Below are 18,845 nucleotides of genomic sequence, written 5' to 3'. Positions count from 1 at the left end.
CTCATGCCCAATTCTCTCAGCAATGTCTGTCCTTCCTCTGTTCTCTTTCAGCGCTGGTATTCTTGGGAAAGTTAGCTGACAATGGCCAAGTGTCACACGTGGCTCTATGGGTGTCTGGAACTGATTTCCTTTGTGTTGTGCCAGATTCTGCAGCCTTGGTGTCCAGGGAGGATGTTACACAGTCTTTCCATGTCTGCAGTGCTCAGCCTGACCCCGTATTCCCACATCCTACAACCTCACAAGCTGGCCTGTGAGAGCTCTTCTGGTTCTTGTTTCAAAGTCTTTCCCAATCCAAGCAGTTCAGATGAGCACTTCCTGATTATCCGTGTCCTGTCCTGAGCCATATTAAGGGGTTTTCCTTTCTTCTGTGTTGAAGATCAGACCCGCAGACTCTCTTCTATCACGTCTGCCTCACTCTCTTCTCCACACACAATCTGATTCTTCTCGTGATTGATGGGTGTCTGTGTCCTAGTAAAGAATCTTCAGCAGGTTTAACTGTACTCTCTTTTTCCTATACCCTACCAGCTGCAAGAAAGGGCAGGCCAGCACCTCCACCTCTCCCCTCCTTACACACACACACACACACACACACACACACTTTTCCTGCCAATCAAGACAACAATGTAGAAGGATAGCATCCACATGTCTTCTTATTTTAATTCCTCTTGCTCAGGCAGGTTCTTTCTGGACAGACAGTTGAGTCTTAATTGTGTGTCTTATGACCCATAGCAAAAGCCACTCAACAGCCACCATAGACTGTGTGTGATCCTAGCCTGTGTTGGTACTTTTAGGGATGGCAATATATTCTCTAGTCCTGGCATAAGGGTATCCACATGTTCATGAAGCAGATGCTCCTCCTCAAGGAGGCCTGTCACTTAAGATGTCTGAGATGTTCATTGACAACCTAGAAGGATCTGGAATCTCACAGGAGGCAAGCCTCCAGGAACTCCTGTCTGGGAGTATTTGGGCTCCGGGCATGCCTCTGAGAGATTATCTTGATGAAGCTAATTGATCTGGGAAGCCATCTTAACAGTGGGTTGGACCATTCCCTGGGTGGTATCAGGAATGAATTGTCTCTTTACCCTGATGGGGCACAGTAGGAGATCAGGAGACAGGATACCTAAGTCTAGGCAATAAACCAGTGAGTCAGGAGCAGCAGCATCAACAAAATGCCCCCCACAGTCTGAATGAGGGTCAGGAAAGTTGTCTCCTTGGACCTTCACTGAAGTCCTTCTCCCTCGGTACCTCCTTGGGTAGCCTTGTGAGTCTTGTAACATTCCAAGCTCCCAGAGTGTTATCTGCCTCCTTTCTTCTGGACCACATGTTTCCACTCAGAGGGGCCGGCTACACAGCGGTGTTGCTGAGCAGGAATCACATCTCCTCTCCAGAGTGTCCCGAGGAGTGTCTCTCCCTTTCTTTTTGTAGTCTTGTCCTGTCTCTTCCAGAGAATGCCATCACAATGGGTAGCACCCACCCCCAGATTCTGTCATTGGCATTTGCTGTGTTCGCTGCAACCTGGACCTCTGCAGCCCTCCCTCCATCCAATTTATCTCCTATGCATTTTTAAAGTGAGTTGTAGACATGTGTGTCCTTCTCCCAGGACATGTCAGCCTTATCTCTTGATTTATCTTCTTAATGATCATTCTTAGTTTTGCTGTTCGGGATATAGCCCTGGGAACTCACCTAAGGGGCGGGGGCAGGAGCGGGGTATGAGTAGGACCTTGGCTCACTCCCTGAGCCTTTGCCCCAAGGCCTGGGACACTGTTGCAGAGAATCTTTTGGGAGGGTGAGTAGCCAGAGCTGCCATATCTCCTATTTGTCTTCCTGAAGAAGCCAGCTCTCCTACATGCTTGCCTCCAGACATTGCAGTAACTGGGAGCAGGGCTCCTCCCCCAGGACTCTGAGCCAAGGCAGCCAGTGTCATTCCCAGCCACCCAAAGGCTGCATCCTCAACCCTGTGCATGCCTCCTGGACTGCCATGCCACTCAGACTCCCAGGTATCTAGAACTTTTTAAAACTGTCACCTCTTCTCATCAGTTGAGCCAGGGAGGGACAGGCCATGTGAGCAGGTGGCAAGGTGGCCTTTCAATTTGGCAAGGCTTCTGAGAGCTGAAAGATTGCTAAACCAATCTCAGTTCAATAAACAAAGCTGCGTCTTCACTGAGCGTGAAGACCCTCTTTCCCTTATTGCTCTCCTCTAACAGCATACAGCAACTCTCCCGTGGGATTCGAGTTGCTGACAGACAAGATAATGTGTAGGAGGCATACTATTTAATTTAGGGCTGAGCATCCTGACATTTTGGTATAGGGGAAGGTCCTGGTACTAGTCTTCAGTAAAATCCAAGGATGGAATACTTGAAAAACACAGAGAGTAGATTAAAGTGTTCTCACCTCAGGCCCCACAGTGTGTGAGGGAATGTGTGTGTTAATTAGTTTGATCTGGCCATTCATACTCCTAAGAGCAGCCTGCTGCCTAAGAGACCCAGCTCCAGAGAGACCCAGGGACCCTGAGGGAAGCCTTAGAAGTGACTCTCTGGGAAGTGTTCACTGCCCTTGGGAGGAGAGATGTTGGTCCTCAAAGAAAGTAGGGCGGGGATGGTTGTTGAGGGTGGGGTAGTTCCGAACCAGAATGAGGAAGCCAGGCCTCCTTCCCTGGTTGAAGCCTCCAGGGCTAGGGCTGGGAAACGGGGAACAGCTCCACACAGAGCTTAGAACACACTGTCTTCTGCTTCCCCAGCTCAAGATTGCACACTCGGGCCTGGACCCTTCAAAAGTCCTTTTTAAAGATCCATCGTCATGACTTTTTCTGGCTACTCAGTGTTTCCTGTGAGCACTTCGTGTGATCAGTGCCATGAACTGAGGGCAGCCTGACAGTTCCCCGCTGTGCCGTTACACCCACAGAGAAACTGAGGCTTCAGGAACCGACCTCTCCAAAGTCTCCCAGAAGAGCTGAGGTTCCACCCAGTCCAACTGACCCTGTGTCCTCCAGGCTGGGTACTTGCCTGAGTTCTTTTCCAATTGTATACCTGCTAGGTTGCAGCAGGCTCCTGAGCAGAGGATCTTGGGGGTCTGACTACTTCTGAATGCTTATATCTGGAAGCTACATAGCTAATGGTCAGAAAACGAGGCTGAGAAGGTCTCTGCAGCCATTCCACCTCTCAGCAGCAGAGAAGCTCAGAGATCTTCTGCCCAGACTTAAAGAGCAGTGTGGAGACCTGTCACCTGCCTCCTCATCACCCCCAGCCACGGGAGGCTCATCCTGGGCTAGACTCTCAGCCAGGGAGGAGCTCATTGGCTCCTGTGACTATCTAAAGTCCCCAGCCAACATGAGTCGCCTTTAGGAGGTTCTTTAGGGACTTGACTGTGTTCTCAGGCAATGTCAGAAATCTGTTCATCACAGGATTGAGTAGTCTCTTCCTGAGGCCTCCCTGTGAGTCCCATGGGCACAATCCTGCTGGGTAACTTTGAACAACTTCCAACCAAAGATGCATTAGTAAATTGGTCCTTGCTCCATGGACTCCAGGGAGCTCCGGGAGGCTCACCCCACCCCACCCCACACTCTGCCCCTTGCTTGGAAGTGCCCCTACTGGGCAACTCCAGTCCCATCCTAGCTTTCTCAACCTCTGGGCCTTTGCATCTTTGCCATCTTGCTTCCTTCCAGCCTCCCAGGCCAATGCATGCACCAGTGACCCACTAAAAATGTGTGTTTCTGTGAGCATACCATTGTTTCTGTAATGGGCCCAACTAGTCCTGACATCTGTCAATCACTTCCTTGCCTGAGATGTCAGGGCTGGATGATCATCTCCCAGGTTTTACTCCATTGCCAGCTCTAGCTAGTAGTAAACACTTCTCACTATAGCCAGACTAAGGATAGAAGAGAGTGTGGTTGATTAGTAATGCCTGCCATAGGCAGCAGTAAAAGTGATATGCATGTCGCATACTGACCATCTTCATTTCTGGCTAGTTTCTGCATTTGGTGGATTAGGAAACCAAGGCTAAGGAGGGAAAAGGAGCTTTAGGAGAATACACAAGAACTTCGGGGACTATCTGGAATGGAACCAAGGTACCCTGCCTTTTCAGTCCAACAGGTTCCCCACTTGGCTTGGTAGTTAGGATTCTGCCTGGACCTCAAGGACTGTGTTCCTGTGTGCTGAGTCTCAAGCAGTGGTGGCCGCTGTTCCTGGAAACTTGCCAGGCAGGGCACCAAGGGCTGGGTGCTCTCCCAGAGCCCCATCCTTGCTAAGGCGGACAGACAATGTCGCAGAGAAAACAACGGCATGCTGGGAGGTCTCTGTTCTGTGTGCAGGCAGACCTTGTAAAGTGGCCTCTCTTCTACTGGATAGCTGTATTCTGTCTCTCCTCCAACCCCAAGAGAGCCTTTTCTGTTGTCTAGACCTCATACTGCCCATGGCCCTCAGAGGGCACAAAGCATCCCTGACTTTGAATCAACTCCACAGTTATTAGAGGAAAGTATGTGGTCATAGGGAGGGGCTAAAATTTCATCCCAGAGCCAGCTTGGCTGACACAAAAGAGCATGCCAGCTCAGGGCTGGACTTGGGAGCTAGAGTTTGGCTTGGTCCAGGGCACACTGGCCTTGTGCTGTCTGTGGATGAGGGCTACTGCTGCCAGCCCAGACCCCTGCCAAGGCAAGGCTGGACCTTTGATCCAGGTCATGTAGAATGAGACAGGTCATCAATTTTGTGTTCAGAGTGATAGGGGGCACCTATAGCTCTTGATGTCAGTGGGGCTTATGTATGTATACCAAGTCCTGTGTGGGGAATGCACTGTCTTCAGTGCCGGGAATGGGCCCCTGAAGAAGTCCTAATAGGGGAGATCACGGCTTAATGGGACCTCTGAGTCCAGGACAGACCTAGGGGGAGGCCCAAGCTGAGAAGGGGTCCTGGCTCTGGACCTCCTCTGCTGATCCCTTGAAAAATGGGGCTCAGCACTTGACATGATAAGTTGGGGAAGGTGTGCATAGCCCCCTGGATTTTACTACATAAGACACCAAAGGTCACTGCCACATACCTGGTGCCACCCACCACCCATCCACTTCCTCTGCTTTCTGTGCCTCAGACACAACCACTCAGCATCCTGGGCAGAGGTCCAGCCACAATGACCCCTGTTCAACACTGCACACACACGGGCCACCAAGGTCAGCCTACACACCCAAACTCCCCACACACAGAGCCAGCCAGCTCCTCACTGCCCACAGCTCAGCCGTTCAGCCTGGTGACACTTTACTGGCAGGTCCTGAGGTGACCAAGGCCAGCTGCCCAGGGAAGGGCTTGGCACCCACTCGAGAAGCAACAGAACATGTTTCCAGTGGGGTTTCCAAGCCAAGATCCCCTGTCCCTTCCCACCGCCACCATCCTGCCTGCTCTGCCGGCCAGGCCAGCAAGCCCAGCACATTAGCATTTAAATATAGCCAAAGTCAGCTCCCCCAAACCCTCTTCCCCATCGAAGCCACCAGGGAGGAGCATTTGAATCCTTCTCCTGGACTCCAGGCCCCTCATAATGGCCATACTGTATTCACTTGCTTCTGTATGTGGCATTAGCTGAGAGAAGGAGCAAGGGTGCCTAGCAACCCGGAGGAGGCTGAGAAAGAGGTGGGAAGGAAGCGATTCTCATGTAATTATTCACTTCCACAAAAGCCGTTGTCAGGTACACACTGGAAACACAGCTGTTTCATTCTTCTCCTAACCTACTTTTAATCCTTTCAGAGGCCTTCCCAATAGAGAAGGTGGAAAGAAAGACCTTGATTCAGCCCTTTTCTGCCAGGCTATATAAGTTACGTTTTTGCTTCAATTGAGGGCTCCACTTTTTTTTAAATGTGTGTGTGTGTGTGTGTGTGTGTGTGTGTGTGTCTGTCTGTCTGTCTGTCTGTCTGTCTGTCTATCGTCTGTCAAGAAAATGTTCAAAAAAGATTGTGGGTCACCAAGCCCTGTCCTGACTCCCAGATCCAAAAGTCAGAGGCCTCATGCGCTGTTGGGTCTGGCAGTTTTCACATATCATTTTTGCCAGGTTTTAGGACAGTAGAGAGCCTGGGACAGAGGTTGGCTTTTCCCACCCATCACTGATTCCTGCACTCATAGCCAAAGGATGCAGGTGTATCTGTGCAGTGCTGATATGTCTCAGAAACCTGAGCAGTGTGGAAGGAGGTTGGATGTTGGAAAAGACATGAAGAGTTTGTTTCCTTGATAAAACATCACGGGCCACCATGTCTTGAGTTGATAAAAACATCAACGCAAGGGAAAGGTGTCCAGTACCCCATTACATACCTTCTATTCTTCTTTCGTCTATGAATGATAAACCTGAGGCTCAGAGAGATGAAGAAACTCACCTGGAGTCACACAGAACAGCAGAAGAGTGAGAGCCCAACTTGCATCTGCCCACCCACAGCTTTTGCCCCGTCCGCAAATCCCTGTGAGGCTCAGGGTGAGGCACCTGATGGAAGCTCCTCACCACGTTTTGTTCCCAAATCCAAAGTGCCTGTACATGTGCTAGGGTCCCTCTCCCCAAAGTGGAGTGGGTGGAGCTCCTCTCTCCAGCTACTTGCTGCTGGCTTGCCTGTGAAGAGCACCAACGCTGGCTGGCGGTGAGATTGAAGGGCAACTGAACTGTACCGTGCGACTCACCCAGCCCTTGGTGTCCTAGGCTCTGATACAGCTGCTTGGAACCACTGTGGTAAAAAACAGACATGGCCCCTACCTATTCACAATGCCCTGTACCCCGAGAGCCCTGGGCTAATTGCCCCACTCTGAGAGGCACTGAAAAGGCACAAATCTTTGGTTCCCATATGTGGATAAAATTAGACATTCCATGGGTATGCTCAGAGTAGGGATATGGGGAGAGGCTGAGCTAAGCATCCACTTAGCCATATCTCTAACTTTGGGATGGCTGCCAGCCCCAGGGGCAGGTACAAGACTCACAGTGTAGTAGTGTGAACTGTGGAGTGCTGTCCCTGACGACTAGGACACCTGTTGTGGCAGTGTGACCTCTGAGAATTTGTCCTCATGCCTGCAGCTGCCATTCCTGAATCCCAAGGGTCCCACTGGGCAGGCAGGTAGCACCCTGACCCATGTGCCGGGGCTCCTTGGAACCAATTGTCCTGAAAGCTGTGAAGGGGCTTTTCCTGTTCCCACACAAATCTGCCCTAAAATCTCTGAATGTGGGCTGCCCTTGCTGCAGGGCCAGCACGCCCCCCATTCATCTCGCAGAACATGGGGAGGATCCTCTCCTCCACTGACCCGACTTCCTTAGGGTTTGTTTAGTGAGACTGTTTTCCCTTCACGTTGGTTAGGGGGCAGGGATAGGAAGCCGTTTCTCCTAGGAGCCTCCACCTCTGCGGCTCCGGGGAAATGCAAGCGGAGGGGCTGAGGTGTGTGGTCCCCATTTGTTTTGTGGAACTCAGGGATGCCGTGTGCATGCTGAAGACCTGGGGCTCTCCTGCCTTCCTCTGAAACATAGACCCAGAAAGCCACAGACTCAGACTCCTTTAAGAGCTGTCTGACCTTCAAGGGGTCCATTTTCTCATCAGAGAAAGCAGAGATGCCAGAACTTACCCAGCGAGAACATCATGCAAATCCTGAATTTGTACATGGAAGACTGGAGAGCTTTGTCTTCTTTGACCAAGGTTAAGAAGTCTCTTCCTGAAGGGTCCATCAGCTCCATGGAGGGGTTGGGAATGTTCATCCCCCCTGTTTTCTTTTCTTTGATTGTCAAATCCTTCCATGGCCACCATGCTTTTATTCCTTCCTTCCTTCCTTCCTTCCTTCCTTCCTTCCTTCCTTCCTTCCTTCCTTCCTTCCTTCCTTCCTTCCTTCCATATGTATAAATTTCCTAATAGCATAAGAAATATGGGCATGATGTAATGCCTTAGAGATAATTTGATGTGGTCCCCTAGCCATTTATCCCTTCTTGGAAATACTTCCCAGACTCTCTTGCCTTTATGTTGGGACCTCATGGCCTGGCCCTGGACATGGTATGTGGGCAGAAGTGATAGGAACCAGTCCCCAAGGCCCTAGAAAGTTTCTTGAGGAAACTTCTGGGTCTTTGTCTCTCTGTCTGTAGACTGTGTAGGAAACTGCTATTGAGGTGGCAGGAAAGGCTTGGGCCACCAAGTCATGGATAGAAGAAAGCCCCTGCACGGGCTACAGCTGGCTTTGTGGAGATGACAACTAGGCTGGTATCTAGCTAAACCCCCAGATGGCAGGGCTTCTGTGTGTTCCAGCAGTCCTCACCAGGACAGCTGCAGCAGCTCATTGAGAAGCTCATTAGCTCCTGTCTACACAGAGTGGCCAGGCTGGCAGCCAGGCACAACAGATCTTCTTAGCCACAGGCTTATCTGCTGTACCCATTTATTGAGGTGAAGAACCTCCCAGGCTCCATGTGTAGACAGGTCATGACTTTCCATGGAACACTCTCAAGAAACCTGGCCTAGACTCTGTGATGCCTGAGATGCATGTGTCTTTAGTAGAAAAGTTGACATCAAGGCTGTAGAGATGGCCAGTTAAGATCATTGGCTTTACTTACATAGAACCTGGGTATGGTTTCCAGCACTCGAATCAGGTGGTTCATATCCATCTGTAACTATAGTTCCAGGTCCAGCACCCTCTTCTTGCCTTCATGAGTGCTACATACACATGATGTGCATGCAAATAAGCAGGTACACACATAATACATAAATAAAAAATGTAAGCATTAAGGAAAACATTTTACTTTTTTAGAATGGTTAACATCAACATGCATTTTCCAAATGTGGGAGCTGGGGAGACCAATGGGTAGGTTTGGGATTCAGAGTCCAGGGTGTTAAGTTACTACAGAGATTCCAGGAACTCTTCTCTGCACCTTCAGCTTAGGCTTCTGTGTTTAGCCCCAGACTTTACAACTGTCTCCCGAGCATCTCCTGATGTCTCAAACTTGCTTTTCCAAATGAGCACTTTACCCATCACCCCAGGAAGCACCACTACCCTTAAAAGAGAACCATGTTGACCTTGGGTGCTGCACTGTTTCTGCTGCCTGCTCAAATCTGCGTACTCTTCTCCAACCTCCACTTTCAAATCTACCTCTAAAGATGATCCTGAGAACCAAGGAGACAAGATAGCAAAAGGAAACAAATCAAAGCACACACTTTTATGTTTGCTGGAGTCTCTAACGCCAACAGAGAAAGCCAGGAAAGTATGAGAGAAAGCAATCGGCATGATCTCCCGGTCAATGAGGTGGTTCTGCCAGCCACAACAGCAACAGCGTGGGGATTCTGTGAGCTGGGGAGAAGATGAAGGGCAAGTTGCAGGCTGAACACCAGGAATCCCATAGAACTCTCAAATGCTTGCCCTCAGGAGAGGACCATGCTAGGGCAGATGATGGTTGGCGTATCAAAGGATATCAGACCAACCCAAGAGGATCCATGTGGGATGCAGGTCCCTGGTGATAGGGAGGGTGATGGGAATGGGGCAGCTAAGATCCCATGGCAAGAGACATGACCTTAAGAAGAACCCAGTCTGAGCAGGCAGAGACATTTTGGAGAAGAGTAGGAGCTAGGGATAAAGAACAATGGCTTCAGAAAGCATCAATAGCACCGCCATCATTTTAAAGACTCTGATAGTCACTGAAGAGGAAACTCAAGGACTACAAAGGCTAGAAAGTAGACCCTGGGCCATCGCCATCCCTCTACAGAGCATCGTCCCCTCGTGGCTACAGCAGAAGAGGACTGTAGTACGATCCCACACATGGCTATCATAAGAAACTGTAAAAATAGGGTTCCCATGGCTGAAGAATGTACTGTATGTAGACAGAGCCACAGGACAGCCCAACCCTGCATATCCAAAGCCAGCTGAAAGAGACAATGGTTCTGGAAGAGCCCACCAGGAAGGGCTGGCCACTCAAAACAGGAAAATACTGAAATAAAATGAAAGAAACTGAGCGTGGCCATGATAGTGTCATGAGATAAACAGAGGTCAGTGAGGGGAAAAATAAAGACAAAGTCATAGAAATAGGTACTTTAAAATGCAAGAAATGTCTGGCAAGATGGCTTAGTGGCTTAGTTGCCACCAAACCTGACAACCATTTTGATCCCCAGGACTCACAAGGAGAGAAGAGAGTATAGAATCTCTCCAAGCTGTGTGTGTGTGTGTGTGTGTGTGTGTGTGTGTGTGTGTGTGTGTGTGTAGCACTCCCACAAGTTGTTTCCTAACCACAGGCACACAATGTACACAAGCACCCCCACTCATATGCATACACACAACAAATAATACATAGACCAACAAACAATTGTAATTTTTTTAAATGTGAGAAAAATCAATAAGTATAAATAAAATACAAGAAGGCCCTACATAAATATAGGTCGCTAAAGAGACACATCTAAAGTGGTAATGAAGGGAATGTCTTCTACTAGAATGGAAGACTTGAACTTACATCATGTTAAATTTATTTCCACCTGGCTCTAGGAACGTGGTTCAGCTGGGAAAGTGATTACCTAAAATGCATGAAGCCACTGCATTGACTGGGTACCTGTAATCCCAGCACTTGGAAGGTGGAGGCAGGAATATTATGGGCTGGAACTCATCCTCTGCTCAATAGGGATGAGGGCCCAACTGGGCTACATGAGACACTGTCTCAAAAATAAAATGAGTTTTTAAAACTGATACATAAAGTGTAAGAATTGCATATACTGATGGGGATTATGTATATTATGTATGGGGTATTATAGAATTCAATGTATATATAAAACTCAGGTCAAACATCTCTGTCTCCTAAAATATATTTATCATTTCTTTATGGTAAAAATTTTCAAACCCCTTTCTTCTGGCTTTGTTTGTTTTGTGTTTGCAGTGCTGGAGACTGAACCCCGAGCCTTGTGCACTCTAGGCAGACTTCTCACTACTGGGGGGCACCTTTCTCTTTATCCCAATGCAGACCTGGCCTCTCCTTAATGGCTCCCATCTCAACAATCACAGCCCATCTTCAGCACATGCCTTGGCTGTCACATCAAGCCTGCCAGGATCCTTCCTTTCCATACTGTCTTTTTTTTCCTGCCCCATTGGCTTTTTTTCCCACTGTAACTTGCATATGAGCAATATGCAGAGTCAATATTGATAACCACAGGACAGAGTCAATATTAAGCTGTCTTTAAATCTTCCTTCCAAGAAATTAGCCCAATACTTTTAAATTTAGCCTCAGGCAAGTTCTTAGGACAAGGGCAGAAAAAAAAGCAGGTTTTTTTTTTTTTTTTTTTTGCCAAAATATTATAAAAATGGTCTCTAGCCCAGATGCTAATAGTGTTCCCCCCATGAACCCTCTTGAGCCTCCATAGTCCACATAGCTCTGGCACTACTGTATCTTCTAGGTATCTCATAGCATGGCCCATTAAGCTCTGCTTCCAGCATCCAACTGCTTTTCTAGTCCAGAGTTTCAAAGTCTTTCACATTCCTGTTCAAATCGTCATGGTCAGGTTTGTGATATTCTGCCAACGCATAGGCACCCTCAAGCTCCTGCTGCTCTGAAAACCTTCCTTGGGGTTGGATTTTCATTTTCCCCACCACTCTCTCTGACTCTGCATTCACAACCATCATTATTGAGCTTTGTGGGGGGTTATCATTTTTAATATATTTTTAATCTTTGAGAACTTCATACAATGCGTTTTAATCATATTCACCCCTTTCTTCCCGCAACCTCCACTGTGTGTTTTGTTTTTTAGAAGACACTATCTCACAGCAAAGGTCCTGGTCCTCTGGTTGTAACATCTTCCCACATCTTCTTCCTGAGCCTTAGGTGAAAGGATGTGTTGTAGATGTATCCCCTGAGGCTAGGTACCCATGAGCAGTTGTTCGCATTTTGACCAGTTGTGACAGGTTAAAGCTGCACTTTTGTAGGTTGAAGGATAAGTATCTTGAGGGGAGTTGGGAATCACACTGCTTACAGTGACTGTAGTAGGGTTTCACCAGCCATGGGTAGCTGGCGAGGTTTACAGTGCCAGGCACAAATTCTCTCCTGTTGATCGGGCCTTAAGTTCAATAAGATGTGGTTGATTACCGCAGGATATGTATGTCATTATTGCATCTTTCAGAATATCTCGTCATTCTTATCATTGTTTGGGTCCATTGGTGTCACAGCTGGCTATGACTATTGATTACTTTTCTCCTAGGCAGCTTGTGTGGCTCCTTCGGATACTGCAAGAGCTAGTCCTTATGGAGGCAGCTTCCAGGTCAAATCCAGATGGATTCCTCCTGTGTCCAAATTATGTGCTGTCCTTAGTAATGATGTCTTACCTTCTTTTTCTAGAAGACACCAAGGGCTATGGCAATAGTCTATATTTGGGGGAGAGTTTCTTGGACTCATCTGACCAACTCAGAAGGAGATTTCCCATGCCTGGCATTGGGTTGTTATTAGATAGTTTATGGCTATTGAGGGGTCACTCTGTGTGTGTAATTTTAAGTAATTACAAAATAATATAATTCTTATGTTTTTTTTCAAACATTCTTGGTTTCTCTCTATTTCCAAATACCCATGTCTTAGTACACCCTGATCTACCAGCCCTACATGTGTGTGCGCATGCACACGTGTGCACGTGCACGCACACACCCACATGCACACACCCACCATAAATGTGCTCATGGTGTTTCTCCTTAGTGACACTCTAAAGCCAGCCATCCTGGCTTAGGAGAGGTTAACAGATACTCCTGTCAGGGTTAGAAACACTTCTCGTATGTTACCATTGGGTGTTTTCACAAACATGAGCACACCCACACAGGGTGGCCTGTTCCATGTGAGCAAATCCTTTAGAAGGGATTGTGCCTGGAATGGGGGTGTTTTGGGGGTCAGAAGGCTATGGGGTCAGTGCTGCTAAGTGCAAGAGGAAGCTATGATGGTCTGACAGACCCAGAATCAAACACCAAGAAAGGAGAGTTCTCACTTTAGGAAATGACTACCAGTCAGAGGTGTCTAAAGAAGAAAGACACATGTCACTCCCCATCAGTGACAGCAGTCAGGCAGATGTCCATCAGAAGGACTTGGAAGAGAGTCCTGTTCTGAGGTAGAGATGAAGCACCAGGATGCAGGGGCTGGTTCTGAACCTGCATGGGGGCCTAAGCTGTATCTCTAGAAGTGGGTCTGTGTGCGTTTCCGCCCATCATGTCCCAGCTGCGTGGTCTTGGGCAGGTTACTTGCCCTCTTTGTTCCTTGGTTCTAGGAGCAGGTTAAGAGCACCCTCTGCCTTGGGCTGCCTAGGAGTGCTGACATTCAAGGGCTCAGCAAGGTGCCTCGCATACCAAAAGTGCCTAATAAAGGCTGCTCCTGTCTGTGTTCACTGCTGAGTCTCGTCTCCAGGTGGCGCTGGATGCTCAGCTCAAAACCAGCTTGAGTTTCAGCTGCAGCTTTCCTTGGCGACTTCTAGGTGCTGAGTTTTGAGCCAGGGGGTGGGAGTGTACTTGAAAAGTCAGTGTGATCGCCACAGTGTAGGTCATGCTGTCCAGAGGAGTTTTGGTCAGAGGGGACTTTGGTGACTAAGAAGCTGCTGGCTGGCTGCACCCCAGGGAAACTGGCATTCGGGAATCTGTTTTGTAAGCTAGTGGACTTACACACATATACAGATATGTGGGCACACATACCTCTAGTCTGTACTTGGGGCAGCTTGTGTCAATGTCTTCTTTGCACAGACATGAGACACTGTCTTCATGGTAATTTCAATCACCAAGAAAAGGGAGTGTTTTTGGACTTAAGTGTGATGTGTCAAAGAAACAGGACCCATGCCCAGGGCTCACACTCCTGGTACATTCACCCTCACTGCAGGCCTGACAGGGTTCTTCCTTTCCTACTTGGCAGATGAGGAAACTAAGCCTTGGGGATATTAAGTTACTTTTCCAAAGTCATACAGCTGGAGCCAGCCAGGTCCCTTAATATCCAAATACCATATTTTTTTCATTTGTTTGTCCTTTTTTTGAGACAAGGTCTCACTATGTAGCTCTGGCTGTCCTGGAACTCACTCTGTAGACTAGGCTAGCCTTGAACTCAGAGATCTGCCTGTCTCTGCTTCCCAAGTGCTGGGATTAAAGGTGTGCACCACTACACCTGGTTTTATTTCCTTATTTATTTTTTGGAGACAAGGTCTTGCTATGTAGCTCTGGCCAACCTAGTTACTTACACAGGCTGGCCTTGAACTTGCAGAGATCTTCCTGCTCAGCCTTCTTAGTGCTAGGCTCACAGGCTTGTGCCCACAGCCCCAGCTCAATATCTAAATTCTTGTTATGTAGTGGATTATTTTCCATAACCTTTGGAAAAATCTAGACTCTATAAAGGAAATTTCTTTTTAATGAGGTGAATATAAATGTTTTCATAGGTGTTCCCAAGAAAGTTAGGAAGTTTGATATTCCTGTCCGAGAATTTCCTTTGGAGAATGTCCAGAGAGCAAGTTCCCTCTTCTCCTCCCACATCTAATTCTCACTCTTCTTCCATTGGATGCTTCCACCTCCTGCATCTGACTCTCAATGCCCACATTTTTGTGCCCTCCTCCAGGTGTGGGTGGACGCTGGGACACAGATCTTCTTCTCCTACGCCATCTGTCTGGGCTGCCTGACCGCTCTGGGAAGTTACAACAATTATAACAACAACTGCTACAGGTGAGCCCTTACAGCCACAGCTTCCAAAGCCTCACAGCTGTCCACAGCGCAGGGCCCAGAACACAGAGAGCCACTGTCAGCCCTGCCCTGCCCTGCCCCCAGGATCACAGGGACAGAGCTGGGAAATTGCCACCCGCAAGCAGAGTCTGCCCTGGATGTAAATCCAGCAAATCCACCCTACAGCCTCAGTCGGGACCCAGTGCCAGCATGTACGGCATAGGTATATAGACAATAAGTTGCTCATGGTCACACAGCGAATAAGGAACCAAACTGGCTCAACCCAAGTGTTTCCACACCAAGGACCTTGTTTCTGCCTCCTGGGTCTATGGGGCCCTCTCTTGACCCACCTGGAGTGGCTGGGCCCTCCTGGGCCCACAGTCCTCTTGACCTCCTGGCCACATAGGGTCCAGGTAAAGAGGTGATCAAGGCTGTGGAGCCTCCCAGGCCTGCAGCCTGAGTGCCACCATGAGGCTGAGGCCCACAGGGGACCAGGGACACTCAGCACACCATGAGACTGAGGCCCATGGAGGGCCAGGTACACTCAGCAGTTTTGGGAGGTGCAGAGACGGGGCAGGGAATAAGCTCATTCTGGGGTCCCTGGCTGCAATGACAGTGTTGAAGTCCTTGCACCTAAGAGCCCAGTACTTAGCAGACATAGGTGGATACCTGCTGGTGGATGGACAGAGCATCATCACACTGTGGGAGCCTGGGAGCTCCTTGCACAGGAAGGAGACTTTGGAGTTGTGATGGGGTACCACCATGAGCACAGCCATTTGAGAAGGGACACCCGACCTGTGCCCGCCCTATATTCCAGTCAGCCACAAAGAGAAACTACCCTAAAGGAAGGAATTGAATGCTGATTTGGGGATGTGAAAAGACGGTAAAAAGCTAAAATGGAGGCCATGGAGAAGGGAGTAATTGTGGGTCCGTGTGAAAATCTGCACCATCTCACACTTCTGGGAGGAAAGAGAAAACCATGAAAAACATCACATTAAGAGCCTGATTTCCCCTCTCTTGATTCCTATACATCGAAGGTGTCTTTGTTTACTGTGGGTACATGTTGCTTTTATGATTAAAAGGAGAACAGAGTCAGGAGAGCCGAGCATATTAGCATACAACACTAGCACGCAGGAGGCTGAAGCAGGATTGCTGTGAGTCCCAGGCTAGCCTGGGCTACATAATGAGTCCCAGGCCAGCCTAAGATACAGTGAGACCCTGTCCTAACCCCAGGCCCATCCCAGCAAGGAAAATCAAATTAGTGCAGATATCATCTATGTATTATTTAACCCCAAATCAAATATACAAATTATTTATTAAATTAGAAGTCATAATAGTGACGTGTAATATGTTCGGGGGCTTAGACCATATATGTAAGGTTGAATGTGGGTGATTTTTTTCAACCAGCAACCTAGCAGCGACCTGAAAATGAAGAGCATTCAGCGCGGGTGTGGGGTAGGAGAGGGGCCTGTCCCAACCCACCGCTGGCAGGGACTCAGCAGGCAGGATTTTCCCTCCTCTCCCCGGTCGCTCAGTGGAACAAAGCAGATGCCTGCAAAAATCTGTTTCCAGATTGTTCTGCAAACAGGTCTGCCCAGCAGTCAATTAATCCCTTCTCCTGACAGCTTAGTCACCTCTGGAGCTCATGCAAGCCCAGCTCAGCCCCTGCTGACTTCAAAGCCCCGGTTACATAAGCCTTCCCCAGAGATTGCGGGGAGCTGTCGGGGTAGGGCTTGAGAGGGATGGAACAGCCCAGCCAGGCAGGGCCCAGCCTCATGGGGCTGAGTGTGCTCACAGGTGGAGGCTGGCATCCACACACAGAGCTGAAGGGGCCAGACGTCCCTGAGAACTCAAACACAAGAAAGTGATCTGAGAGGCCTATGGGAGAGATTTGCAGAGAGGGACGTTTGCCATCCCCAGTCATATGGTGGCTGAAGGTAACTGTCCACAGTCAGGCCCTGGAAGCCTTGATTCTTAGGGAGTGTCATTTGGCCTCCAGAAAGGGCATCTGAGAGGAGTGACTGATTCCCAACTGTCCTTTCGCTGGCAATGGGCCCTCACCTCCAGTCTTGGGATTCGGAGGACCTAACACAGGGCTGGCACGCCATGGCACCTTAAACATCATGGGAGACATCCAGAAGGTAGCGAACATGGAGTAATGCCTTCCTCTCCAGACCCTTCCATCCCTGCAGCTGGATATGTTAGGGCAGTTTGGGCTTTGGAGAGGATGCAAAGGGCACCTGTGACTGGATTTTGGGCAGTAAGATACTAGTGAGTCCCTGCTGCCTCAGGAATAATGTGGTCCTTTCCTGGCTTAGGCTGAGTTTCTTCCAGAGCAGAGGCAAACGGGGCTTTAGATAGTAGTCAGGGTTAGCAGCTCAGTTGGCATTCACTGTGTCAGAAGAGGTCTTTAAAGGGACCTGGACCACTCATCTGCTGCCGTGGTAGTTAGTCTTCATGACAAGTAGCCCTGGCTCCGGGGGCTGAGCATTTGTGTTCATACTCCTGGGCTGAGGTTAGCTAGGGAAACTGTCCTGGCTGTGAGTGGGTGGGTTTGGCTTCAGGTCAGACTCAAGCCTGTTCTTTGTGTGTGCATCCTGCAGTCCAGGCTTGATGGGACTGTCATTCCCTTGGGAGTTCTTCCTGTGGGGGGGAAAATCACAAAAAAGATAGAAGACAAGTCCAGTTAAGAGGACACCAATCAAATGTCTGCATCACGTCAGCTAATGTCCTTACTGTCTGAAAGTAGGTCACATAGCTAAGCCCAAGCCAGTGGAACGGGGTTTCCATCCTGCCCCTAGGTGGGGGGATTAGAAACAGCCCACGACATCTGGGCATGGTAGCACTTGCCTTTAATCCTAGCGTTCAGGAGGCAGAGGCAGGTGGATTTCTGTGAGATCGAGGTGAGCCTGGTCTACAGAGTGAGTTCCAGGACAGTCAGGACTACACAGAGAAACCCTGTTTTTTTGAAAGAAAAAAAAAATCCATCCCATGAGGCCCTGCTACCAAATGCTTTATATCAAGGACAGTCACAAAGAAAAGACCTGCAGGGAGAATCACAGCCCCAGGCTTCTGACTCCTTGTCTAGTGCTCTCTCCACTGTGCCCTCATTACCAGGGTCATTGCTGCCTTGTCCCCAACACTGCTGTTACCTTTGGTTCTATTACAAAAAGCACAATGCACAAGGAAGAGAGGAAAGTCCTCAGTCCTGCACACAATAGCTGCAGAGCTCCTGGGTAAGCCAGAGTGTACTACAGATGGGGGGCAGGCTGAAGGGGTGGTAAGAGAACCAGGGTGCTAGCTGAGAGAGGTGCTCTGAGCCTCACCCTCCAGACCACCCCAGCCTCAAGCCCCACCCCAGCCTGTTGGATGTGTCTAATGGAGTACAAGAAGATGCTCTGTGCTTTCAGCAGGAGGCTCCATCCAGTAGGAAGGGGTTTTTTAAGCTCCAGATCCTGGGCCAGGAGCTAAGGCCACAATGTCACTCCACTCTGGGCCACTATTGGTCAGGACCACCCAAGTGCACCTCCCGCACAGAGTAAGGCGCTGACATGCACCATGATCTGAGTTGTGAGCCCGCACTACAGAGGCTGAATTCTAGAGCCTGTGGTAGGGTGGGCCAAGACTCTGGACCATCACCCTCATCTTCAGAAAACTCCATCACTTGTTGTCTGGTTTCCCCTTGGCTGGGGCTTTACATTGGTGCTTCCTTGCTGGTGAGCATCTCTCCAGAGCAGGTCAAAGCAACAGCTCTGGCCAGTCTCCTCCATGAGCTGGCCCACTGAACCTGAATAGAGCAGAAAGCAGGGCATTGCTTGGTAATGAGGTCAGCCAGGATAGGTGCCACCACAAAATCTCTCCCTTGCTCAGGCAGGATAGGTACTACCATGAAACCTTTCCCCTGCTCTTCCAGGATGGGAGTCACCACAAAACCTCTCACCTGCTCAGCCAGGATAGGAGTCACCTCAAAATCTCTCCCCAGGAAGCTGCTGGAGCTGCAAGTCTATGGTCCTTAGTCACTCACCTGGCTTCTCACATGAAAGCTTCTCTCATCCTCTGAGCTCTGTGCCTTGGGAGCATGGTCCCCTCCTGCTGTTTTGGGCTTTCTCTCCTTAATCAGATCAGCATTTGTCTTCCCTCTCTTGGGGTACAAAACCAGGCCCCCTTCTTTCTGTCATACCCCTCTCCCTGTGACCTACCTTGTCTTCTAGTGATGCAGGGAAAGCTGTGTGA

At 49.2% G+C, this 18,845-nt stretch overlaps 1 protein-coding gene across 1 annotated transcript in view; it reads left to right on the top strand.

The window, feature by feature from the left end:
* The window catches only part of Slc6a11 (solute carrier family 6 member 11), a 115,967-nt gene that overhangs the window by 76,164 nt on the left and 20,958 nt on the right, over window positions 1-18,845 (top strand). The window contains exon 7 of the mRNA XM_028863961.2: window positions 14,512-14,615. Within this exon, the coding sequence (XP_028719794.1) occupies window positions 14,512-14,615 (104 nt within the window). The remainder of the gene's footprint in view (window positions 1-14,511; window positions 14,616-18,845) is intronic.

The sequence above is a fragment of the Peromyscus leucopus genome, chromosome 3 (genome assembly GCF_004664715.2).
Source record: "Peromyscus leucopus breed LL Stock chromosome 3, UCI_PerLeu_2.1, whole genome shotgun sequence".
Classification (NCBI taxonomy): domain Eukaryota; kingdom Metazoa; phylum Chordata; class Mammalia; order Rodentia; family Cricetidae; genus Peromyscus; species Peromyscus leucopus.
This window is presented reverse-complemented; position numbering and strand designations above follow the sequence as displayed.